Here is a 27,655-nt window from a genome sequence, read left to right on the forward strand (position 1 = left end):
TTTTACAATTTTTACAGTTTTACAATGTAGTAATTTTCTACAATGATGAGGTAAGGTCCGAGGATTCGCCAAAAGATTACCCGGCATTTGCTTTTGGTTGGGAAAACCTCGGAAAATCCCAACCAGGTAATCAAATCAAAGGGGGAAGTGAAGTGGTGATGAGGACTCGCCATATGAATGTCTATATTCCCAAATTAATGTTTTCAACAGGCAATAATTCGTGTACATATTTACAACACCCAAAGTTGGTAGATGTGAAATCACTCCATTGCCATGTTGCTAATATTAGAGTTATATCGTTTTACTAAGTTTCAAATTTCCCTCTACAATAATATATAAGAATTCTATAGTTTCTAAAACAATAAAGATTCTAATTTTGACTTATGATACGTGGTTCAGTATCTTCAAATTGCTAGCTTCTTTGTGTAATGGCTATCAATATACGATGGATCCTAATCAGGTTTCGGGTTAGATTTCCAACCCTGCTAAGGAATTTTTCCTTGGTTAGGAATTGTCCTTGGTACGAATGGTCGGTGCTTGTGTTTTCCTTAGGTTCAAGTTAGATTTAAGGGTTAGAAGGACCTTCGCATCCTAGCAAAATCTGCTGTGAGAATCTCGTTAGGGGATCGCCAGTGGTTGTTAGGGCCCCGATGGATTTACATCCATCCATTTTCATCTTCCAAACTCCTAATTTATTTTCACAATGTTTTATATTTCTATCTTTGCTTTATGATTATTATTGGGGGTTACTACAGCACAGTGTATGTAGTAGGTTTATTTGAGAACATAGAAAAGGCATTTGACAGAGTGGACTGAAATAGAGTTATGGGGATCCTAAAGAAAATAGGTGTGGATTGGAAAGAGAGTAGGCTGTTCGGTGATTTTTATATCTGTAGTGCTCGGGAAAAGTGGCACAAGTCAAAAATATTAATTTTACAGTAGAAGGAAACAAAACTGTCTTCACACTGGTTTATGTCGATTTGATTTTCTTCTGTATGAATTATTGTAATGGGAGAAATACTTCTGTCTCTTTTCTCAAGCAAGCATATGTTCCGTAAGTTGTCAATAAATTATTAAAAAAATGTTTATGGAAACTGACTTATGCCACTTCTCTCAAGCACTGAAGATATAAAAAACGAGTCAAAGTCAGGAGAGTAAAACAAATGTCAGAAAAAAAGTGTTAATAGCGAGAGGAGTACGACAAGAATGCCTTTTATTACATAACCTGTTCAACATAGTGGAAGATTTAGTAAAGAACTGCTTTCAGAACATGGGATGAGTGATTGTGGGAGGAAAAAGAATAAATTACGTAATATTTGCTGATGACATGGCATTGTTAGTACAGGGACATCATTTTATTTTTACTAACATTTCTAACATTAACCTGGCTATACCTTTGGATTAAAGGTTGAGAACCGGAAACACAGTTTGCGACCCCCTTCCACGACTGGAGTTCGATGATACTGGCGCAAAATACAAACAAATCACTTTACTAGGTATAGGAGGGAAGAAAAGTAGTTCATTTATGTAAACTAGGAAATATCGCGATTTTGAGTTTGATAATTTTCATAAGTTTTTGTTTAATCAAAATACAGTACTGTATTAACAATAAGTGTTTTCACTCACGAACTGAGCTATCCATTCGGACGTATTCATTATGCAGTGTATATTATACTGTATACAGCATATTAGCGTACACTATAGAGGATGAAGTTAAATTGATAAATGATCATAATATGGATATTTAAACACATTTTTGAAAATGGTGGCCGTTCATTTCGATACAGGCTTCTGTTTTTTATGCTTATTATGGCACTATAGACTATTGCACCTAATTCCAATTACCAGTTTCGTCTTTCGTACTAGTAACTCATATTGAAATAATTCTGTACCTACTCTATAATAGAGTACATTACGTACTTTAAATTCAATCTTCACTTCTGCCCGATCCGAAAAGATAAAATTACTCAGACATGATATCTACAGTCTGTCCAAGTGGTTTTGTCGCAGTGTCGTAGAAAGGAGGGAAATCACGTGACAGTTAATTACTTAATGAGGCCCTTTTATTTAAGTTTTTTTAACAGTTGTATAATATTACGTAGACGTACAATTCTTAACAGAAATTAATGTTTTCACAAAAGAGCTAAGACAGCCCAGACACTAGCCTTTGCAAAGGGGCGAGCAGAAGTGGGTGGGGGAAACCGGGATGCGACATAGGGAAACTGACGACAGTGCCTGTGCAAAAATATGATTCAATATTGAAAGCTCTTTTGTCACTGGAAAACGCGAACATATTTCTGGAACGTACTATACTGTACTCTGTGGAGGACGGTTGAGAGTTTACTAGTAGAGGGGTGGGAATGAAGTACATTAAAAAACTCAGGTACAATAAAAATTGAAGTAAAAATAAAATGATGTCCCTGTAGAAGAAACGGTACTAAGGGATGTGTGTATCTAATGCCTACACACTTCGCTTGCGTAATTAGTGTTAAGAATATTGCAGATAGATGGCAGGACTGTCACCCATTAACAATTTGTACAACACTTCGGCGGGCCACAGATATTTGAACCGTTCAGAGCAGAAGTGTTTTAAGTCAAGACTGGCTAATGAGGTTTAAAGTAAACATTCTGTAAAATACAGCGCAAAGTAGCAATTAATATTCAATTTATTTAAACTATTATTAGTCAGTGGATAGCAAGGACATATTAATTGCTACTTTGCGCTGTATTTTACAGAATTTTGACTTTAATCCTTATTACCCAATTTTGACTTAAGTGAAACTTGGACTCTCACTCTGAGAGGGGAACATAGGTTAAGGGTGTTTGAGAATAAGGTGCTTAGGAAAATATTTGGGGCTAAGCGGGATGAAATTACAGGAGAATGGAGAAAGTTACACAACGCAGAACTGCACGCATTGTATTCTTCACCTGACATAATTAGGAACATTAAATCCAGACGTTTGAGATGGGCAGGGCATGTAGCACGTATGGGCGAATCCAGAAATGCATACAGAGTGTTAGTTGGGAGACCGGAGGGAAAAAGACATTTAGGGAGGCCGAGACGTGGATGGGAGGATAATATTAAAATGGATTTGAGGGAGGTGGGATATGATGATAGAGATTGGATTAATCCTGCACAGGATAGGGACCGATGGCGGGCTTATGTGAGGGCGGCAATGAACCTTCGGGTTCCTTAAAAGCCACTTGTAAGTAAGTAAGTAAGTAACCACTTTTGCTCTGAGCGGCTCATTTTTACCTGTTCAAGTAGGCATCACACGGTCCCACCTGCTACCACGAGCCCACGGAAGAGCCTACGGTACATAGCACTAATGACCAAATACCTGCAGTCGACTCTACATCGAAATTAACCCGAAATATGGGAAACAAACGAAGATGATGATGAAAAAGGGAAAGTGAAATTGTAATGACGAAATGAGTCCGAAATCCAACGCTTCATTTGGTTGAAGGTAAACCTCGGAATAAACACCAACCAGGTCGCAACTAGTAATGTGCACTTTGGCCCGCTCATTTCACGGTCGCAGACATGATAAACGTTATTCCAGAGCAGTGAACGATTAAAAATTCTGCTTATCATTGAATTCATTCATTAAGGCTCCCGCTATTTGAATTTACTTGTCAATTAATTCTTCTTATAATAATACATATAGCCCTGCAAGTATCTTGAATGTTTACCCAATGGCTGGCGCATAAGATGTTTTCTCATCAGAAATGTTAGAAAATGGGGAGAAGCGTAACATAATTGTGACAGTTGCCCTTCAGGACATTCCAAGCGATGTGTACCTTTTATCTAAATAGGTGGAATTGATGACTACAGTATTCTTTGTTTACCGATAATCTCAGATAATCAATTCCAGGCTTTATCTCGTGCATTGAGCTTATTTTATAAACACAAGGGATTCATGCCGCTTCGGTGTCTGCATACGTATATAAGGTTCAATGATCCATTAAGTAAGCATCTCGATAAATCAAGTCTACCTATAAATACTCTGTTGCTTGAGAGGAACGACAGATTTCGGTATTATTTTTTCTGTATGTTGTTCAATAACGCTTTGATGCATTTTTTGTGAAACGTATTCGTTAATTTTATGATATGAAGTCATTAAAGTGTTATTTTTATTGGGTTATTTTACGACGCTGTATCAACATCTAGGTTATTTAGCGTCTGAATGAAATGAAGGTGAAATGAGTCCGACCGGGATTCGAACCCGGGCCACCTGGTTTCGTGGCCAGACGCTCTGACCGTTACTCCACAGGTGTGGACTGAAGTTATATATATATATATATATATATATATATATATATATATATATATATATATATATATATATATATATATATAATTACTTACCTATGGCTTTTAGAGAACCCAGAAGTTCATTGTCGCCCTAAAATAAGCCCGCCATATGTCCCTATCCTGTACAAGATTAATCCAGTCTCTACCATCATACACCACCTCTCTCAAAACCATTTAAAAATGATCCTCCTATCTACGTCTCGGCTTCTCCAAAGGTCTTTTTCCCTCCGGCCTCCTAACACTCTATATGCATTTCTGGATTCGCCCATACGTGCTACATGCCTTGCCTATCTCAAACGTTTGGATTTCATGTTCCTAATTATATCAGGTGAAGAATAGTATAATGCGTGCAGTTCTGCGTTGTGTAGCGTTTTCCAATCTCCTGTAACTTCATCCCTCGTAGCCCCAAATATTTTCCTAAGCACCTTATTCTCAAACACCCTTAACCTCTGGTTCTCTCTCAAAATGACACTCCAAGTTTCACAATCATACAGAACAACCGGTAATATAACTATTTTATAAATTCTAATTTTCAGTTTTTTTGAGAGCGGACTGGATGACACAAGCTTCTGAACCGAATAATAACAGACATTTCCCACATTTATTCTGCATTTAATTTCCTCTCGAGTGTCAACTGTTCCTCCAATACATCTGAATTTTTCCACCTCATCAAAGGTTAATTTCCAACGTTTATATTTCCATTTCTTACTATGTTCTGGTCACGAGATACAGTCATATGTCTTTTCGGGATTTACTTCCAAACCTATCTCTTTTTACTTATTTCAAGTAACATTCCCGTGTTTTCTCTAATAGTGTGTGGATTTTCTCCTAACATATTCACGTAATCCTCATAGACGACCAGCTGATGTAACCCGTTCAATTCCAAACCCTCACTGTTATCATGGATTTTCGTAATGGCATATTCTAGAGCAAAGTTAAAAAGTAAATGTGATAGTGCATCTCCTTGATTTAACCCTCAGTGAATTGCAAAGCATCCGACAGATCTTACCTATACGGAATCTGCTGTAAGTTTCACTGAGACACATTTTAATTAATCGAACTAGTTTCTTGGGAATACCAAATGCAATAAGAATATTATATAAATCTTCTCTCTTAACCGAGACATATACCTTTTTCAAATCTATGAATAACTGATGTACTGTGTCCTTGTAATAGTCGATCTATTACGCCTAAACCACACTAATGTTCCTTAATAATTTCACCAACGTAAGGAGTTAATCTACTCAAAAGAATATTGGACAATTAACCTAGAAGGCGCGTCCCTAGGTGGTGGATAGTGGAATGCCTTCCAGATATGGGAGGTAGGAGGGAAATTAAATACCTCCCTCGCACTAGCAGTCACTGCTGCTTGCAGGAAGACGTCGATTATTCAAAGGCTAAAGAAGCAAAACCTTGATTAAAAATTACCTCTTCCTCCACGTTGGGGGTCATAGCGATAGGCCAGCTCCCTGTCCTATGCAAATGTGTAAAATTGTATACTGCAAAAAAAAAAAAGGAAAAAAAAAGGCAGATGTAGTTCTGGCGGAGATGAGGAAGAAAATCAAGAAGAGAAAAAAGAAAGTATTATTATTATTATTATTATTATTATTATTATTATTATTATTATTATTATTATATTAGCCACCGGCGTAGCTCAGTCGACTAAGGCACTTGTCTGCCGATCCAGAGTTGCGCTCGGGAGCGGGTTCGATTCCCGCTTGGGTTTATCACCTGATTGAGTTTTTTCCGAGGTTTTCCCAAACGTAAGGCGAATTCTCATATCGCCAAATACCATCTCGCTAATACCAAACTCATTGACGCTAAATGACCGAGTAGTTGATATAGCGTCGTTAAATAACAATGTATTATTATTATTATTATTATTATTATTATTATTATTATTATTATTATTAAAGTCAATTGAGAAAAACCTGCCAGACATTATTATAACTAGGCTTCGTATTCCAGCTACCTAAAGACTGAAGTTAAGGACACATTGGGTATACAATGGTACGCCGGACACAGTTAATGCAACGGATAACGATGTAAGCAAACAGGTCGTCGCTGCGTGTCCGTGGATTACAGTCAACTCCCGACATTGTGAAGCTATGCTAGTAAACACATGCTTGAACCGTGATGTTAATTTTTGTCGTGATCTTTGCAGTGAATAATAACGTGCATTCGTAAGTTACTGAACTTGAACATATGCGGATGTCACTTGAAATGATTTTATATTGCAAGAAATTATTTCAATAACTGGCGTTCAATGATATCTGACCTACAATTTTGTGATCGTGTAAGCGAATTTTCCAACCACGGGATAAGTCAGAACCAAAGATAGAAAAAATGGTCAAACTTTGAAAGATTTCCGCTAGTTCTAAATAGGTGGCACCATTAAAAAGGTGCCAGGGAAAATTATTATGTAGAGTAAGCATAAATTATTCTCATAATTGACAATATCAGCAGTTTCCAACTGTTTTACAATGAGTAAAGTGGTATGAAAAATTGAATTCTATAATGCGCGTATATTTATGTACGATTATTATCATCGCCATCTATTCATAGAAGTAATGACTAAAGAAGCTACACTTACATCACCAAATTATCGATCACTCTCGTTTACTGGGGTCAGATATCTTTCAATGTTGTGTATATGACTTTATTGGTGCATGATGTAGTACAAGATATTCCTATTGTCTGATATGTTTTCGTATTTCATTAGGATAATGCATATGTCGCTTATCACTGAAAACTTACTAATTTTCTATGTACTTTTCTAGGAATTCCCTAAAATGTAGATTATTTAATTTATTATACGTCTTGATTACACAATTTATTAATTGGGATGTTAGCACTGAACATCATGGTAGGCTACACAAATCCATGCTAAACGTCGAGTTAATATCTTCATAATATTCAGATTGTGATAGTACTGGTTCTTTTAGATTAACTTCAACACACTTTCTGTGTCTCTTGGTAGTGCAGTATCTTTCAGTGCACTGTTTTTGTCACGTTTACGTTTATTTTTCACTTTTATATGTAATGTCTATATTGACAGTGAATATATTAGTTTAAATATCCTCAACTATTCCCTGCAATATTACACACTTGAGCGTCTTACCTAAGGCATTTTACCTCTGCAATGAACCTTCAATCAGCCACAAAGATGTAGTTATTTAAATAATGCGACTAGTAAGAGCAGTGATCGATAAGACTACTCACTATGACTGCGTCCCGGTTTTGACTTCCTAGAGCATACCTGCACAAACAGCGTTCAACGAGCGCGCGCGCTCCTTCGGAGCGGGAGAGCTGTGTTTACTGCTCGCCGAAACGGAGAGGAAGATACGTCAGAATGACATAGACTTGCTATAGGTAGAGGAGAGGGAAACGACCACTCAGTTATCTAGTGGAGTGCAGTGTGTAGGACTATTCTCAGTAATTAACTGTTTCACGTTGCTTACCTACTGCTACAGTACAGTATGTAGAAATCTAAAAGACGGAACATAACATTTAACATTTAACGATTTACAGCTCGAACTTATTGATTTTCAATGTGATCTAAGGGCTAAAGATCGTTTGAATAATACTACTAGCCTGGTTGAGTTTTACAAGACTAAACATTAGCAATAATATCCACGACTACACAGGCTGGCTGTGAAAATGATTGCTATGTTTGGCTCCATATTTATATTTGTGACCAACTGTTTTCTATAATCAACTGTAATAAAGGCAGACGTCGAACATCTGTAACTGATGTTTCATTACGATCACTAGGCTACTATTCCTTTCAGCTGCCAACAGCATAAAACCTCGTTTTGATGTACTGATAAATAAAAATATAACAAAATGATATTGTACATTTAAGTAGCTATAGAATTTCTATTATTTCTGTAAAATAAATATTTCTTTATTACTTAATAATAGTCCAAGATAGTTTCGCAAACATTGAACGGGAATTCATTTCATAAACACTCTTACTAGTACTGTATTTCCTTTTGTGTATATTTTGTACCAGATCACCCCTTCTTCCAGTCCACCCTTATACAGAGCGCAGCTAATATCTGCATTCCGCTCATGAGCTGTGAGCCGGCTCGGAGAGCGCAAACCTTGTGCAGGCCTGTTCTAGAGGAAGAGGGCAGAGGATGTGCAACTATTTCGTATACGATAGTACCTGTACCTGCGCTGTGACGTCACATATACTTTGAATTAGGCAACCTCATTCCAGTTTATAGGTAGCTGAATTACGAAGCCTAATGATAACGAGGTGTGTATACCATTCATCACACCTTGTGTGTGAGTGAAGCCTGCATTGTGCTACGGCGGGAATGCGATGACCACGAACGGGACGTGTGTTCGTAATTCAAGCACAGCAGCAAAGACAAGCCCTACAAATATATCAAGACTTTTGTAGCTTTGACTCCCGTAAGTTCTAAGACCATCACAAACTCGGTGTACCTTCACTAAATACTTATTTCACTCTCGAAGTTTTCGTGCGAAATGAAGCTGTGAGTAACTGGCAAACTTTAACATCATAAGGTTAATTTAACTTTCTTCGCTTTACCGAAATTCACGAATGCAAATAAATTATTCCAGAGTGACTAAGATGTGTTGAATGTCCTCCACACGAAAATGAAAATGATGGAAATCTACGAATTCTTCTAGCATGTTATCTGCACAAGATTGTTAAAGAGGATCCATTTAAAACAACAATGTACAACCTAATGGCCAAAGACTATTCGTTCTTCTTCAAAATGTGTACGTGAATAGCTTACTGGGCACATCAATTGAAGGGTTCAGAGCCATAGTGGGCCAAGCGCCATTTATTAAAAACGGAGAAAGCAAGGGTTAAAATTAAGTGAATACCATAGTTTAATGAAGATTGACATATCATTTAGTTTTAATGTGTATACTTTATATTACTTGCTATATGTTTCCATTGAATTATGGTAATAACTTCACTTTAACCCTTGTTAGTAAATGGCGCTTGGCCCACTATGGTTCTGAATCTTTCAATTAAAAACATAAATTAAATACCAAGGTTTGTGTTGCTGCCACAGCAAATATTCCAGCTGTTAGTCTAATGAGCATTTGAAGCTAATATAGTCAAGGAAATAGAGTGAAATTAACTCTCTCAAACTAGCATCAATTCGGATAGCGAGATATTATAGTTAAACCATAATTGTCGCGAGTCAGTCGCATAGAATAATCTCAAAGAACCAAAACTGACCATATATGTTCCCGGTGCACTCACGGTCGGCCGCCCAGAGTCATAACGGATCTCGCACACAGTTGAGTTATGAGTGCCGCGCTAGTTTGTATGTTTATTGCTCTGTACCTTGTTCAGTGTGCAACGTTTTAAATACGTTTTCTAGTAACATGTGGAAAAAATACATCGGTCGACAAAAGACAAAAAAGTAAACAATGTATAACATTCATATAAACATCTGTCCCATTTATCTTCGTTTGACGTTACAGTGAACTTTGTACCTCACTAATTTGAAACTGCTTACCGTTACAGGAAGTGCTCAAAATAGCTATCTTAGCCCGAACACAAGTCTGCTGTCGTGCCCTAGACTGTCGCGACCTATTTTGTTTTTGTGTATTTTAATATTGGGACTGGAATGTCAAGAAACAATTGTTTTCAAGTGACTCCACAAATAAAACTCCAATGGGTTTTGAACTGGAGAACGTGCAGGCCAGAGTATAGGTCTCCCACAAACTATACACCTACTTGACCTGTACATTTGTTCAGTACGCTCTAACTCGAAGACAAGGATATTATAATACAAAGGTTTATATGTACATTTTAAACGTTTCTGTGTTTCTGTCCACCAAATGTTATTAAGTACCCCATTTTAGTAGAATTGTACATATTTAAGAACAAACAAGATTCATTTAGGGAAGTTGTGTTAGAAAAGATTCGTACAAGTCATGGAAGAGGTAATTTCATCGTAATTATTCCGGGATACACGTTCCACCAACAAAACACATTCTTAAATTAGTAAGAAAGTACGAACACATGATATTCTTACAAACAAGAAGTGTGCAAGGCATGCGCCCAATTCTCTTTTAACAGAGAAAACTTGACGTAGAGTACCAATTACAGAATTTTAATTTCACTTAGTTTTGAGCTAACTTTTCATCAGGATAGACGCATCTTTAAGAGCTGAGGGTGAACAATTCCGTCGTCTGATGTAGTGGTGAGTATCATTTGAATATTTCTAATAAGTAATTAAGGTAAGTAAGTCAGTAAAGTAACTTATTGAAACAATAGAATTCGAGCTGCAACGCGCTTTGCCGGCGAAAAAGCATACCAGATCAATCTGACTGGTGGATAACAGAAGAGGGAAGCGGTGAAGAGCCAAGAAGAAGCAATGCGGAATAGCCTCATAAACTTAAGTAAAGCTCAACCGGTGTTCATAATGATGATGATAAACAGGAGGAAAAGTAGGAGAAAGGATAACAGGAGAAGAACTGCAGGAAACCCGAATGTATTTTCGATAAGGACAGTTCAACATATCACACAACTACACCATATATTTATTACAATTATTACATTCTATTTGGACTACAATGACGATGTGGTTATGGCCTGGGGGCAATGCCGGTGGTGGACAAGATCCAGTCCAGGTAGTAAGTGACCCTGGCGAAGGCTGCGGGCCAACCGATCTCGCAGCCAAAAGAGATGCCGAAAGACACCACCCCGACCTGTGTTGCTTGCCCATCAGCATCCTCAATGATAAGCGGTCCGCCGCTATCACCCTGGAAGCAAACATTTCCATTAATTAAGGAAAAAACTGCCATGAATTAGTGCTAATTATTTGTCGTTTTCTTGAGTAGAACAATATATAGTACTAATTTTATGTTACCATCAAGAGAAAGGTATACATGTAAACTGCAAGATAATTATGTATAAAGTCACATTTTAAGCCAGTTTTGCCATATGATTTGGAAGTATGCGCAATTATAAAGAAAATGTCAAACAGAATTCATGCAGCACAGATGAGATTTATTCGCAGCATACTACAGAAACCAAGAAGAGATAGAAAATAAACAAAGAAATATTTTGTGAATTGCAAAACTGCAAGATATACGGAAAGGTTAAAAAAAATTCGGTGATTTCGGCTAATGGTGATGGACGATGAATGATTTACCAAACAAAGCACTCACATTAAAATTTAATTGACGGACATCTCTTAGAAAACGTGGGATACGATGGAATGTTCAAATGAAGCAGGACGGAAAGAAGAGAAAATCCATTAACGGGAGCAATGAAGAAGCTTATGTGGGATGATCGAGAAAATTTGATGCTGATATTTAACACTCGAGGACCATTAACTGGGACACGAGGACGGATGAAGGTAATGTTCAGGTGGTAAATTTTGTAGTCATTCGATCGAAATTGGTAATGAGTTCTCCTTTGACTGAGTACAAATATTATTGACGACAATAACTGCAACACCTCAATCAATCAATCAATCAATCAATCAATCAAACTCCTGTATTTCCTCATGAGGAGCATAGGGCATTCACAAAGTGCCTCCATCGGACCCTATTTGTAGCCAACATCTTCACTTCGCTCCATGTTTTCCCCTCCCTAGCAATTTCCTCCAAAACTGTTCTCTTCCATGTATATTTGGCCTTCCTCTTGTTCTACTACCCTGGGGGTTCCAATCCAAAGCCATTCTTTCTACTGCTCCATCTTCTTTCCTGATTGTGTGCCCTATCCAATTCCACTTTCGTCGTTTGATTTCTATTGTGATTTCTTTCTGATTTGTTATCTTCCATAGTTCTGAGTTTGTGATTATATCTGGCCATCTAATTTTTAAGATTCTTCGTAAACAACTGCAACACCTCAACACCGCCGAATGACACCGGCCGGATTCTGATAATTCCTTTCTTGGATATGGCCTACAAATTATCGTTCTACGTTGGAAAACATATTATTATTATTATTATTATTATTATTATTATTATTATTATTATTATTATTATTATTGAAATTTGATCTATGCCATGATATATACAAAGCTATCGACATTTAACTGTGGTTCAGCTTCTGAAAGTTATCATTAATTTTCAAGATAGCATACAATAGTGTTATTTTAGATTACATATAACGCAAGAAGGTGAAAACTTACAAAGAATTGACTCTCGCGCTATATTACGACCCGACAGGAATGTATAGGTTACTTAGCTTTCTAGAATTATATTATTTTAATATGCTTTTATACTTCTCAAGTATCAATCCTTTAATGATTATTTCATTTCATAATTTCATTAACTGCACGCGTGAAACAAAATATATCTTATAATTTGAAAATATAAATCAGTTTTAGGGAACTATATTTTATATTTCATAAATTTACAAAACTCCCACTCATTCCCACTTCCTTTCGACAGTTTTCTGCTAGGAAAGGAGGACTACATCCGTCCCTAAACAGTCCCTTCCTGCCGGTAAATTTGTTTCGAGCAGACAAGTGCCATAGGTTTGGAGCTGAAATATACTCACGTTGCAGGTGCTCTTGCCTCCGGTGCCGGACACGCAAATGTGACCGTCGTTGATTGCTCCGAAGTACAGCACTCCGCACACGTAGTTGGTGATGATGGGGGTGCTCACCCAGCGCAGGACGGGACTGATGGATTCGGAATCTACGAAGAAAGCAAGACAAGAATTCACAGCTATTCTTTGCCCTCGTCAGCAAGCAAACTGCTGCGTTTAGACAAAAATGCAATTTATCATGTGATAATAATTAAAATTAATACTACTTAGTTTCTGTTCGACTTTCGACAACAAAGAACATCGATGTAGTTCCGCGTTTTACGGAAAATAAGGTGGGTATGACACTACCAATGCGCAAAATGTAAGGTCCATCCTGATGGTTAATTTCTGCAATTAAGAGGAGTTGGTCTTTAACAGGTAAACAATTGCAATCATTTTATTTCCTTATACAAATGGCCGATCGCTTCTGAACAATTTTATATATAATACATATAGTATGAAAGTAATATAAATGTGTAGCTTTTAATAGCTTATTCCTTGAATAGAGTACAACAGAAAAATTCTAACAACGTAATTGTCCCTAAAATTAATATTTTTCTTAGAAAGAAAATTATCTCCAAAATGTTAACACTGATTTACTCGGTAAGTACTATTCACACGAATCTAATTTTTACCCTTGTCAATAGAGAACGTGATAAGGAATGATGTCTGCTTCTACAATTTTTAATTAAAACCAACATTATTCTTAAAATTTAAAAAGAAAACTAACACTTATTTCACTTTCTGCCACTAGAAAATCTGGCAACACTGCTGCAGTGACTAAGGGATGGGATGCTGATATTCTTCAGACCCGAATGCATGTTAAATGTCATTCATACGTACTGTCGGAATCTCTTCCCCAGCCACTGGCGACGGCCATCACGTCAGCGAATGTTTCGTCCTTCTGCGAGAGCTTTGGTAGGCGCAGCGTCTGGATATGTTGAGATAGTTGGACGCTAGAGGGCAGGCGTAGCAGCGCGACGTCGTTGCTGATACGCTGGGGATCCCATGCGGGATGCACGTGCTTCTCTGTCACGTCAAAACGCACCTGCGTGTCTTCTATTTCCAAAACGCGATGCGCCCCCAGGATCACAGTGAAGCTATCGGCTCTGCGTTAACACACATAAAAATATTTCTAAACTTTATATTTATTTACGAAGATAGACTTGGAAAGAGTTGTTTGTCCAGTTAGAAGCAATGCTCTTAAACCAAAATAATTTCTTCAAATTTCAGTGAATACGTGATCGTAAATGCTGATGTATTTGCTATGTACTCACGCATCTGCGCAGTGAGCGGCGGTCAATACCCATTCGGGGGAAAGGAGGGAGCCACCGCAGAATCCCGTGCCGTCGGGGGTATGGACGAGCACGGCGGCCTGGTACGGGAACTGGTGGGGGCCTGCCTCCTCGCCTCCTGTGATCCTTGAGCCAGCTGTCCAAATGTTACATCTTTAGTTACTTTCGACAGCAAAGGAAGAGGTGAACACAATGTTATTGTAGTTACGAATAACAACTAAGATACATTTTTATGAATTATTGATATTTTTGGGAAACCAACACCAGAACGCTAGAATACATCTGGCCTCTCCACTTTTTTTGTTCTTCAATAATGTTCGTTCTGTGAATTGAACCACAAAGAGAAATGTTCGTTAATATTACAGAAGAAATACGCCATAATTTGAAGGCTGAACTATATGATTACAGTAATTTGTTTAGATTATACTTTTGAGAGGTTTTAATGCAAATGACAGATTTGGACTAGCATGCGGTTTAATATGTTGACGTTGAAGTGTTGCAACATCATATCTATTGCCGACACTATGACGCCAAATTTAATTAGCATTTCATACTCTAGGTGACACGGAATGACCACCAATGTCACCGTATTTCACTCTGCTCAGTTTCTTTCTTTTTAGTCCCATAAAGAACTATTTTGATTGCATAAAGAAATGCTAAGACTTATTTTGGCTGCTACAGATCAAATAATGATTTGTCTCCGTAAAATTGTTTCAGTTACCCAATCCGTACACACGAATAGAAAAATGTTTTTCTAAATTACATGACAGTTCAATGTCTTTACTTTGCAAATGAATTACTGTAATAAAATGCTTTGTAGTCACAATTAGTTTTCATACTGTTTTCGCCTGATCATTCTACACGTCTGATACCTTTCAATCTATCTAGCTTTTATTCTCCAGAAAACTCAGAACTGCTTTGGAAGACAGACTGGAACAGCAGTAGATTTAATCCGCATCACTCTTCATCACCACATTTCCTAGCAGAGGGGCTTTGAACGTAAACATAAAGGATATGGATTTCGTCAAATTTCAGTCGTTCAGCAGAACGCTACCTAAATAAAGAAACAGAGCAAAAGAACTAAAAACTACGTACCATTTGGCAACACCTTCGGTAGTGGAAGGTTGGGCAGTTGTGGTTCTAGGGATAGCAAGTTGGACCAATCGACGGCAACCTGAAACAAGAAGTACGATGTGTGTACAGAATCCGAGATAGTTCGAATGGCACGACAATCACGTCTTCATTTGTGTAGAAACACGCTGAGGAGGATGCTCTCGAGTTCATGCCATTTCTTGCAAATAAATTTCAGGATATTATCTATAAGTATCCTACAAGCTAAACTCAGTGCGCAGAAACCAGCGGGCGTGACTGTCTCGCGCAGATGACGTATGTTCCCTTTCCCAGCATGCTCTCACACCTACTGCAGGGGGGGTAAGAGGGGTATAGCATGCGCGCCGTGAGGAGTTCGAGCTGAGTTTTGCTTGTAGGATACCTATAGGAATAGGTTATTTTCCCATTGTCCGAAACTTTTTCATTCGCTTAATTTGTTATCCGGTTACATTTGTAGCGATGGTATCTAGTGGAATAAGAACGTGCGACATTCTATGTCGTATTAAATACGTTTTTTTAATTGTGGTCTATTTAACGACGCTCGCAACTGAAGATTTATAATCAGCGTCGTTGTTGTGCCAGCATTTTGTCCCATATTACTTTTTTTACATGCCAGTAAATCTACTGACATGAACCTATCGCATTTAAGCACAATTAAATGCCATCGACATGGGCACAGAAGACCAGCGCTATACCGACTACGCTACCCAGGCCGACTATTAAATGCTACATGTGGAATACACGTTCTGCAGTAATTTTGAAAATATATTGTTTCCTTGATGGGAAATGAAACAACTCTGAGTTCATTGACGCAAAAATGCTACTCGATAAATATAATTTCCAAGTTTCATTACTTTTATCTTTTTAAAATTTGACTCGATCAAGATCTATAAAAAGCAAAAAATCTAACATTTAAATTCTATGTTATACGAAGTATACACAAAACTGGTCTGATGTTGCAGTGCATAAATATTTACAGAGGTTGAAAAATTGTACAAGCTTTCAAATTCCGCCATTGAAAGTATATAGTGTCTGTTGACTTTGAACTACTGAGAAGATTTGAACATTTTCAACTCTTGCGTTTCAATTTGCTTGAATGTTAATCATTTATTAGTACATATATTTGAAATATTACTGTGTTACAAGTGATTTAAAATTGATGAACGGCGCATAATCAGAGATACGGGCTTAAAATCCACGTGAAGAATTTAGTCACCGATTAGCTCGAGGCACTCCCGTTTTCTCAGCCATCATTCTACCGTGTCTAGTACTGAGGGCTAGGTCTCACTGCCACCGTAATGTGATGTTAAATGGTAGTGAAAGAGAAATTATTAATCCGACAATTGCAACCGACCGTTACAAATAACAGTCAGGAATACATGTAATATTATTGTCACTTGAACGTGTAATAGTGGTTACTTTGCATATTTAATAAATTAATGATTTGGTGAAAATCTCAAGAATGCCATTTCTAATAAAATGTAATAGTTTACCTAAAGCATCTTGAAAATGTACTTTCTGTACGCAATAAATAGGCTTGCAGAGGCAGCAAAGGTTTCTAAATTGTACAAAATGGTTAAGACGCTCGTCTCACAGAAGCTAGAGCTAATGTTCATGGTACCAATATACAACTTTGAGACGCATAAAGGACAGAAAAGTAGAGGCCCTTGCTTTCGTGACCTGTACTAGTAATACAGTAGCCTGCAACAACTGTAGCAGTCACTTACTCGGAATAAAAATGTCTTCATTTTACAGAAGATTTGCTCTTTCAAACATTAAATAATCTTTTCACGCAAATATTCTTGTGACTGAACGAATGTGCAGTGAAAGTTTGCGATGTCCAATATCTACAACGTAGAATGAAGAAATAGGCCTACTGACGGAAATATAGCCTACTGCTGGTGTAATTCTTTATTATATTTCAATTCCTTACCTGCGTTTTAAAATTAGATGTGTACTTCTTAAAATACTTGTATTTAGAATTATATAGAAATAAAATATTTCATGTGAATTTACTTGTTACGTACAATTAAGTTTAGCCATCTAACGCCCGCGTGTTGTGGGAGGAAGCCTGTTTATCAAACAATCTGAACAATCCAAAAACAAAACCTACTGTACCCTTGTAGTGGGTATCATTACGATGACAGTGCTAGAGAACTTTATGTTCAATGTGTTAGAGAATACCAAAAATGATTTCACAAGGTATGTGTGGAAAATGGCACCGATGAAAAATTCACGTGTGACCAGCACGAGTAAGAGCACTGTAAATTATTTAGGTATATTTGAGAAGGAAAATTTGTGATGTAAATGTTGCGTTTTAAAGTTGTTCATATGTTTGTCATACTATGCTGAAATTTTTCCCATTATGGGAGAAGTCGAAACTTCGGCATCAATTTGTATTTTTTAATACAGTGATAGAAAATGATCACATTGACGCCAGATATGTGAAATGTACGGAAAGCATGTCCATATATATTAGGAGAAAAAATAGAATAAATTTGCATAAATTGGTCCTTTGCGTGTTAAGATGTCTCTAAACGACTCTATACAAAAGTATATCTTCAAAATTACAAACATGTAAATAATACCACTACTACTGCTAGTAGTAAGCAGTAATAGTGCCAGTAATAGAGATACTATTACTAGTAATATTCATACCTCGGCCGTCGCTGCTGACACCAAAAGCAGGAATGTAAGTACAGCCATCTTCTTTTTCCTCGACGAATACTGACTTACTGATGTGTTGCTTCCTTTATATACTAAAGCCAATTATAATTTCTACGCCTTCCATCGAAGATTGTTTCTTAATACATTCATATCAAAGATAAGCTTAAAGTGCTTACTGTATTGAAAATAATCCCCAATACTTAGACGGAATTGAATTTTTTTTTTAACTAGAAAGCACTGAATCTTGTGTTAAGATAAAGGAAATGACAACTCATCGCAGATTTCACTTCTGAAGATTTCAAAAGAAACACTGAACTCTTGTAATCTGAACATGGTATCAACAAAAGAAAAAGAAAATGAAACCAGGTACAGTATATCTTGTATATGATCACCTGCTGTCCTGAAAGCTAAGAAACATTTCTTTTCTATACACTCAAACTAATAGATTTGAGACCTTCACAAAGCATCATCAATGTCTATATTTTGAAATAAATCTTCTCAACAGGCAATAATTCCTGCACGTAATTGCAATAGAAAAAGTTGTTAAGTGTCAACTCATTCCATTGAACCATGTTTCTAAAATTGGAGTTATATCCTTTTAAGTTTCAAGTTTTCCTCTACAACATATAAGAATTTCATAGATTCTAAAATGAAAATCAAGTTTCTAATTCTGACTTAAGAGACGCGGGCCATTATCTCCAAATTGCTAGTCTCTTTGCGCAATGGTTGGCTATATACGATGGATCCTAACCAGTTTTCAGTTTAGGTTCCCAACTTTGCCAAGGAATTTTTTCTTGATTAGAAATTATTTTTGGTGTTTGTGATGTCCTTAGGTTGAAGTTACATTAAAATGTTAGAAAGGGACTGGCGCATCCTAGCAAAAATCCGCTATGAGTATCCCTTTTAGGGTTCGCCAGTGGTTGTTCGGGCTCTGATGGATTTACATCCATCCATTTTCAAATTCCAAACGCCTAATTTATTTTCACAATATTTTATATTTCTATCCATTCTTTATGTTTACTATTTGAAGTCACTACAACACACTGTGTACATAGTATTTGTAAACCTAGAAAAGGCATTCGACAAAGTGACTTGGAATAAACTTATAGGGATCCTGAAGAAAATAGGTGTGGATTGAAAAGAGAATATTCTGTTCAGTAATCTTAATATGAACCAACGAGTCAAAGTCAGGATGGGAAAAGAAATGTGAGAAGGAAGTGAAATAGGGAGATAAGTACGACAAGGATGCCTTTATTACCTAACCTGTTCAACTTGTACTTGGAGAATTTAATGAAGAACTGTTTTCGGAACATGGGATAGGTGATAGTAGGAGGAAAAGGAATAAATTGCATATGATTTTCTGATGATGTGGCGTCGTTGGCAGAAGAGGAGAGGATATTAAGGGATATGTTCAACTTGTACTTGGAGGATTTAATGAAGAACTGTTTTGAGAACATGGGATATGTGATAATAGGAGGAAAAGCAATAAAGTGCATACGATTTTTTTATGATGTGGCTTCGTTAGCAGAAGAGGAGAGGATATTAAGGGATATGCTACTAGAGCTAAACAACAGCTGTGAGCAGTGTAAGATTAGGGTAAATGCAAACAAGACTAAGACCACGATCATTGGAAGAAAAATAAAGAAGGTAAACCTGGAAATTCAAAATGAGGCAGTAGAGCAAGTGGGCAGCTTCAAATACTTGGGATGTACTATAATCATAACATGACCTGCTACCAGGAAGTCAAAAGAAGTACAGCAATAGCAAAGCAAGCTTTTAATATAAAAAGGGGCATCTTCTGTGGAATTATGGAAAAAGGACTAATGATGAGACTAGTGAAGTTCTTTGTGTGGAGTGTGGCATTGTACAGGGCAGAAACAAGGACATTTCGACGAAGTGAAGAGAAACAATTAGAAGCACCTGAAATGTGGATATGTAGAATAATGGAGCTATGTAATGTACAGACAGAATAAGAAATGAATATGTTCTGGAAATAGTGGGTAAAGAAATAATGTTGCTTAAAGTGATCAGGAAGAGAAAAATGAATTGGCTGGATCACTGGCTAAGAATCTACTGCCTACTGAAGGATCTACTGGAAGCAAGGGTGAACGGGAGAAAAGTTCGTGGCAGAAGAAATCAAATGATAGACGACATTAAGATATATGGATCATATGCGGAGACTAAGAGGAAGACAGAAAATAGGAAATATTGTAGAATGCTTGGTTTGCAGTGAAAGACCTGCCCTTGGGCAGAAAACTGTGAATGAATGAACTAGCGTATTCGAGTTGTTTCTCATTCTTTATGGGTGGACGGCAAAGACAGACCACATTGAGCCATGCAGGAGTTACAAAAGCCCTTGCAAGGATGCGTTTATCATCTTGTAGGCATACCATTTAATTGATAATTCTTTCTCTCTCAGTATATTCAATCATTCAATCAGCCATCGATTCATCCATCATCCATTCATCGACTCATTTATTCATTCACACATCGATTCATTGATGTGTCGATTGATTAATTGAGTCATTCATTCATTGATTCACTGATTGATTAATTGATTAATTCATTGATTCATTAGTTGATTGATTCATAGATTCATTGACTGATTCATTCATCCAGTCCAGGTATTAAGTTGGGTACCTTCAAGGGCAACAACATGCTTCGTGAAAGTACAAGCATTTGAGCTTCAGAGTACTTTTCTTTTTGTTAACAACACTATATTCTTAAAAATGATTTATTAATGATATAATAATGCACCTCTTTAGAATAATTAAAAGGCATTATATATTAACTACTGTTTTAGAGGTACGTATTTTGAGTTTAAAATGTAAATATTAAACTAGAATGTAAGCCTATGTACTTATTTGCTCTTCTCTTTAGTAAGTAATTGTAATTTATTTTATTCTTGCATTTCTTTACGCACCAGATTTCATATTCTGCATTACACTTATTTCCTATGTTGTTACTGGTGTCCATTTGTTCATTTATGTATTAGTTATGAAGGTAAGTGTATTGAAGTGTCCAATCAGACCTATATCAAGCAAACACATTTTTTAATAAGACAATATAAATTTCCTTGAATTGTTACTCCGTTTGTGTACTCAGAAAATGTCGGTTTCATATGTGATAAAGTGCGCCTGGTGTTCTGTCTACCTGCAAAACAAAAGCGGTAACCAGTTGAAAATCGAATATTCGATCTGTTGTCTGACCTTGACGATCTTCTTTAACCGGTCGAATCTAAACCGGTTGTAAGCGCTATTTTGTAACTTTCTGGCACCAATAACATGAAACATAAAAAATCATAAGAATATAACAATTAAAAAAATAATTATTTAGATGACTTAAGGTCTTTCAACATCTTCAAGCGTTCCTCCTCTCCTAATTCATCATACGTGGCCGCGTGTCTATCTTTGAAGTGTCTTTCCACGGAACCAAGGTGTGCTTCAAACGGTATTTTAAATATGCCTAACTTTGTTAAGTTCTCTGATTTATATTAGATTGGTGGAATATATCGTCGGCTAACTTTTAAAACTTCGTAAGTCTAATTGAAGACCTCGGTGCAAAAACCGGCCAAGTCCAATTTTCTTCAAAATCGACATTTAGTATGTACTGCATTGATGAACATATGTTGCACACTATTGTGCAAGAATCCTTCAAGTCTGACTTTTAGTAACGTCTCTACAGTTGAAAAGGACTTGACTGATTCACTGATTTGTGTAAACAACAGACAGATCTTTCCGTTAGATAGAAGGTAGGTCAATGTTCTTTCCCTACAGTCCTATATTTCAGTAACAATTTTAACTACAGCTTTTGTCCCTCATGATCAGACACTAGTAGCGCGTTTGCCGGAGTTGCACTCGGGCGCGTGCTAATCACCTGGTTGGGTTTTTTTCTAGGTTTTCCCCAACCGTAAGGCAAATGACAGATACTCTGTGGCGAATCCTCGGCCTCATCTCGACAAATACAATCTCGCTATCACTAATTTGATCGACGCTAAATAGCCCAGTAGTTGATACGGCGTAGTTAAATAACCAAGTTAAAGAACTATTATGAACTTACTCTTATTGGATGCACAAACACTTTAAGCTTTAAAATATAGTACAATAATAATTATTTTGAAATGAAGAGTCCACTGCAATAATGATGGATGTCACTTTCTTGTCGAAAATGAACCTAGACTGTCAATGCATAGCTTAAGACATATAAAATGTACATAGAGAGTTATATGGCATCATTGTCCAGTAATGATCGGAAAATCACAGTTAAGCTTTGAGCGCTAAGCATTTCAAACTTTCAATTGCTTCTCCTGCAAAATGTATTCCAAATGACATCCATCATTCTTGCAGTGGACTCTTCAAATATATATGTATGTATATATAGGCCTATATGGGACGTCCCAAGAAACGCTGGAGGGACAATTGAGGGGCTTGGGGGAAAAACCAGGCAGCTACAATTTTTTTTTTTTTTTCATTTTTGAGCTAATTATGCACAGAGGAAAAAAAAATACGCTCTATCGTTTGGTCGAAGAGCCAGGTATTTCCATGAATTACATTCACAGTTATAATGCACTTAGACCTGCCTCGTTCTGTACATGCTTATTGTTTGGCGGTAAGTTTTTCTTCATTATCTCGGAAAGTACTGAATTGGAACCGCCTGGTTTTTCCCCCAAACCCCTTAATTCTTCTTTGAGGCCGTAAGGGACCACATGGCCCAATACTTGGAGGGATGATGTTATATATATTCATTAACCCCTCAACGGGAACTCACCTGAAACTGAAATAAGTTTCGTAGATTTCTATTCAAACAAGAAATAAATGAAGTTCAAAGATGAAAAACAAATCTGTTGTATTTTCGGTACGAAAACATTCAAGATCATCACTTCTTAAAGTCTATGGACGAAAGAGAACTTACAAGAATATTGGTAACCACACAAAAAAACCTACTAATTTCTTAAATTATTGTGTAAAAAATCGGTTTGAAATTAATGCACATTCAATCTTTGTGGAAAGTTCATTTATCCACTGTAAAATTTTCATTTCTGGACTTGACAGGTTTTTGCACCGAGGTCTTCAATTTCACCAGAATATCGACATCTGTGTATATTTTCAAAATGTATCTGCTGACAACAGCTCGTAAGACTGCAAATATTCCTATATTTTATGAATAATAAGTGCATAAGAGTTGTTAGCTAGAATATAAAAATAATAAGTTCTTTCGACGCTGATATAACCACGGCAGTTGCGAGCGTAGTTAAATAAAACACGATAATTTACAATTTTAAAATGTGACATAAAAATTAAGAAATTTTATCCTTTCCTCAATAGAGAAAACAATTCTACGAAAAACCTCTTACTTCCGACAAATGTTAGTTTGCCCGTCATAAAAGAAGAGGAGCTGTCAGACGTGCGAATTTGATTATTTATAATTACTGAGCCAGACTTTGAAAAGCAACATCAACCACCTCACTGATAACCTTACGTCAAGTAAAAAAACTGGCTTCATTTTTGCAACAAAGGTAGCACGTAAAACAGCTTTGTATTTATGTATGTTCAGAGTATATTAAAAGCTAAAGACCTATCTGAAATTTGACACCAATCTCAGTTTATTAAGTGTATTTAATTCACCACGTTATGCAAATATTTGATGAGTAAAACACTATTACCAATCTAAATTATGCAAATAATATAATCATGGGGTCAAAAAGTTGGAAAGCACTGTGCTATAAATATGTCGTAGGGTTAGGGTGACCAGATTCACATCGATAAAGAAGAGGACACAAAGCTTCAAAAACGAGGACATTGTTCGAAAAAAAGAGGACAGAAAATATGTACTTAGATTTAGGCTTAGGTCTATATTATACATTAAATTACGTCAATATTTTATTACAAAATATTCACAGTACAGATTTAGGCTTATATCATATTAAAGGTATGCTAAAATCTATTTTATTAAAAACTAATTATGAAAAACAACTTAATAACAATGATTGTACAGTTAGCTACATATGAAAGTCATCGGAACTATAATAAAATTACGAAAGAGAATAGACAATATCTACTTAGATTTACATTCGCACATTTACTAGCTACTTCTGAGCAACGACCATAACAAGAAGGAGCAGAGGGAGTTACGATCGTTGGCAAAGAGTATATTCCGTCGATGCTGCTGCCACCTACAGACAAATTACTTGAAAAAGGCGTCAAATCACATAATTTCAAAATTTCAGGTATGCAAGTTACGAAAAGGAGGACATTTCTTGATTTTTTTAAAACCCGCCCGGACAAAGGCCTAAAATGGAGGATATGTCCGGAGAAAAGAGGACGTCTGGTCACCCTACGTAGGGTATTATCACAGTCTAGTATATACAGTCACGCAGCTCAATATGTAATAAATATGCATCCACAGATAGTTGCTAAGCACTAGGATCGCTACTATCGCCTCATTACAGACAATGCGAAATAGTACCTGCACAGTCTATTGTTCCTAGCAACCTCATCAACTCAAGCTTCGTGACTGTATATACTAGACTTGTGGTATTATGTCTATTAAAAAAACATCCCCCTTTAACCTTAACTTTAATTCTTAATTATTCTTTTATAACTCTCAAAATCTAAATAAATTATATAAGTATATTTTCTGTAATATCAGGTCCCCACTTAGTCCTGAAAACGTCAGAATATAACATCTTGCCTAAGAGGATGAACAACGTACACGAACCCGAGCAAATCTCTTCGCCCATAATTATGCAAGAATGGCACAAAAATGCTGTACAATGGACAAAAAACGTTAACAGAATTCTGCGGCCAGTTCTGCAGGTCTTACAGGTGACGTGTGCCACTTATCTGAAGTCGCGGAAGTGATTGGCTACTGTTTGTTAGGAAATAATCTCGGCTAATCATTCTAGCCATATATCTCTTGCAGCAAGCTTATCTTGTAAACAGAAGCGATTCACCATGTCATTTCTCCATACACAACTTACTAACGTTCATTGATCTTTTAAAGACAGCTCTAAGCAAGGAATGCGATAAAATGATGAAGATTCATACGTATCAATGAACTCGATGTTATCAAGATAACGTATGCTTTCTTCTTGGGGTACGTACACGTTAGAGCAACGATAAACGATAAAAGAAACGACCTAGCGACGCTTTGGTATTATCAAAGAATCAAGTGTTCATATCGGAGCAACGAGGACGCGGGAAGCGAACATTTTGATTTATCAGTAGAAGATAGGTATTCTATACATTCACTTAATGAAAGAAGATATATAGAAAATATCAGCTACTAGGTTCAAGGTTAATATAACTTAAATACATACAAAATTTAACCCGTTTCTCATCCCAAAGCTAGTATAAATGCATTGTGATGTGATTGGTTCTTGTGATCACATAACGTATCACGAATAAATACACAACTGATCAGTTTGTCAATATCCAAGATAATTAATTTAATATGCCGAAATAATCATAAATCCATTAATATTCAGATATATTGATAACCGCCGGTCATTATACAGATTAATATTATCTTAATCAGAGATCGTATGAACGACAAGAGCGAAGAAAATGGAATTTTTCTTTTTCGTCGCTTTTATCGTGTATCTTCGCTTTCATCATTACTCCAATATGCACACCTCAATGACAATGCATGCTTCAATTCTCTCTGATATAGCATCGCTGCTTGTTTCATTGTTTATCGTCGCTCCAACGTGTACGTACCCTTACAGATCTTGTGTGTTTCGTAACAATTCTATTCTTTTTTCATGTTGACAGTGTTGTCTCCCAATTTGCAGTTTATTTTGTTTAACGCTCGTTAAAGAATTAACAGGAGAATCTCGGTTCCCAAGTCGAATCCCATGAATGAATTCAATGAAAGAATGGGGAAATGGGAGGGGAAACATTTAAAATGTAGGTACGCGAACACGCGTCTTTGCACGGGAAACTGGGGCAAGAAGATGAGGATGTAGGTTCGTCTTTCAAACAAAATATAAACAATATAGGCCTAAATCAATTTATTGCATTTGCATTGACAAAATAAATTCTAAACAGAAACAGTGTTTTAGGAACAGACGTAAACTTAAAATGCTAAGTATATATGTGTTTGTGTCACCAGACGAGTAATATCTGGAACAATCGATATACTCGAATGCAGCTGATTCATAGATGTCAAATGCTTATCGCTTAGCTGTAATCTGTGGCTGGTTTCGTAAATTTTTAGAACAGAGAAAATCTGCTCACTAGAGATGAAGAAAACTAGGGCCTAACTGCCGTTCTCTCTCGCTGTGTTCGTTGCATTTGTCTTTAGAGTCTCGTCAATCCCGTGTGCATCGAGTCTCGTTCATCATTCTCGAAATAGAATTTGGTCGGCGTGGAAAGATTTCGTAATTTTGAATAACATACATCATTGAAATAAATAACATTATAAATGTTTAAATAAGACAAAAAGACAAAACAGTATCTTAGTTATCGAAATGTTCTGGTTCTATTATATATTACCTATGGTCATATAAATAGAAAAAAGAAATTCTTAAATAAATTTGTATTTCTAAGAAACATAAAACATAACGTTAATATCTTTTTACTTGAGAATGCACACTTGATCTCAAACATACGAAAAGAAAATTCCTAGCCTTTTAATAAGGGACTAGTAATTAAATAAAGACTGGGGAACGGATTATTATACACGGAAAGGTAGAGATGATATGTCAAATAGGCTACTTGACTGTTTATACATATATAACAGTTGCCAAAGTAGTTCAGTCATGTATACACAACTGTGGCAATTCAAGACTGCTTGACGTTCGGGACTTCGGTAGTGATCAAACTCGACGTCTCGAAACACTCATAAGCAGTGACGTCGCTAGGAGGGTGCGAAAGGGTGCGCAAGCACCCCATAAAAATCGGAGCACCCCTTTCTGCACCCCAAAGGGCAATTTATTGACAAAATACTAGGCATAAATTATTTTGAAGAACAAAAACAAACAATTTCTTGGATGTGAAAAAACAACTTCGTCCCATAGTGTACCGTAATGGATGTGATGAGCAATAATAATAATAATAATAATAATAATAATAATAATAATATTATTATTATTATTATTATTATTATTATTATTAATAAACAGATGTATAGTATGCGCGCAAGTGCATGAAAGAACATTTTGGATTTTTTATGTAACACATTTTTACAGCTCGCACCCCATTTTTAAATCTCGCACCCCATCCGCACCCCCCTTGCTCTGATCCTGGCGACGTCACTGCTCACAAGCAGTCTTTACGTCAACGACGCGACGTATACAACATTGTCGTGCGGGTTTTCGGCTTTGCAGGCGCTGTTAGTCTTGCTTTCTCGATCGTTGTTCATCCCTACTGCTCACATAAGTACGTCGTACCAAACATAGGTACTCATTATTTTTGCTGCATACCTGTGCAGACGTGGAAAACGATCAGATGAGATATAATGATAGAATGTAGTTATATCTTCAGTTATTTTGAACTTCACCTCAAGAAAGCTGTCACATTTGAGATCTATTAATTATATTTGAAGCGTGGAGGGAACTGTGGTTATACCAACGGAAAATGGAAACATGAATATTTTTTAAAATCCAACTGGAGGGATTCTATTTCACTGAATCGTTCCTCAAATGCCTTATCTAAGTTAGTCAAAGACTCCACAAATGCAGCATATTTTGAATCCGTAACATTATTGAATTAATCTACTTGATAT

At 36.6% G+C, this 27,655-nt stretch overlaps 1 protein-coding gene across 1 annotated transcript; it reads right to left on the reverse strand.

Annotated features, from left to right (window-relative positions):
- Positions 1-10,837: 10,837 nt before the first annotated feature.
- LOC138708088 (brachyurin-like) lies at positions 10,838-18,000 on the reverse strand. The gene is made up of 6 exons (XM_069838243.1): positions 17,921-18,000; positions 15,248-15,326; positions 14,135-14,288; positions 13,701-13,966; positions 12,828-12,967; positions 10,838-11,077 (listed from the first exon to the last, which is right to left on the reverse strand). The coding sequence occupies exons 1-6, from the start codon at positions 17,966-17,968 to the stop codon at positions 10,901-10,903; spliced, it is 864 nt and encodes a 287-aa protein (XP_069694344.1). The 5' UTR covers positions 17,969-18,000; the 3' UTR covers positions 10,838-10,900.
- Positions 18,001-27,655: the final 9,655 nt, after the last annotated feature.

The sequence above is a fragment of the Periplaneta americana genome, chromosome 10 (assembly GCF_040183065.1).
Source record: "Periplaneta americana isolate PAMFEO1 chromosome 10, P.americana_PAMFEO1_priV1, whole genome shotgun sequence".
Classification (NCBI taxonomy): Eukaryota; Metazoa; Arthropoda; class Insecta; order Blattodea; family Blattidae; genus Periplaneta; species Periplaneta americana.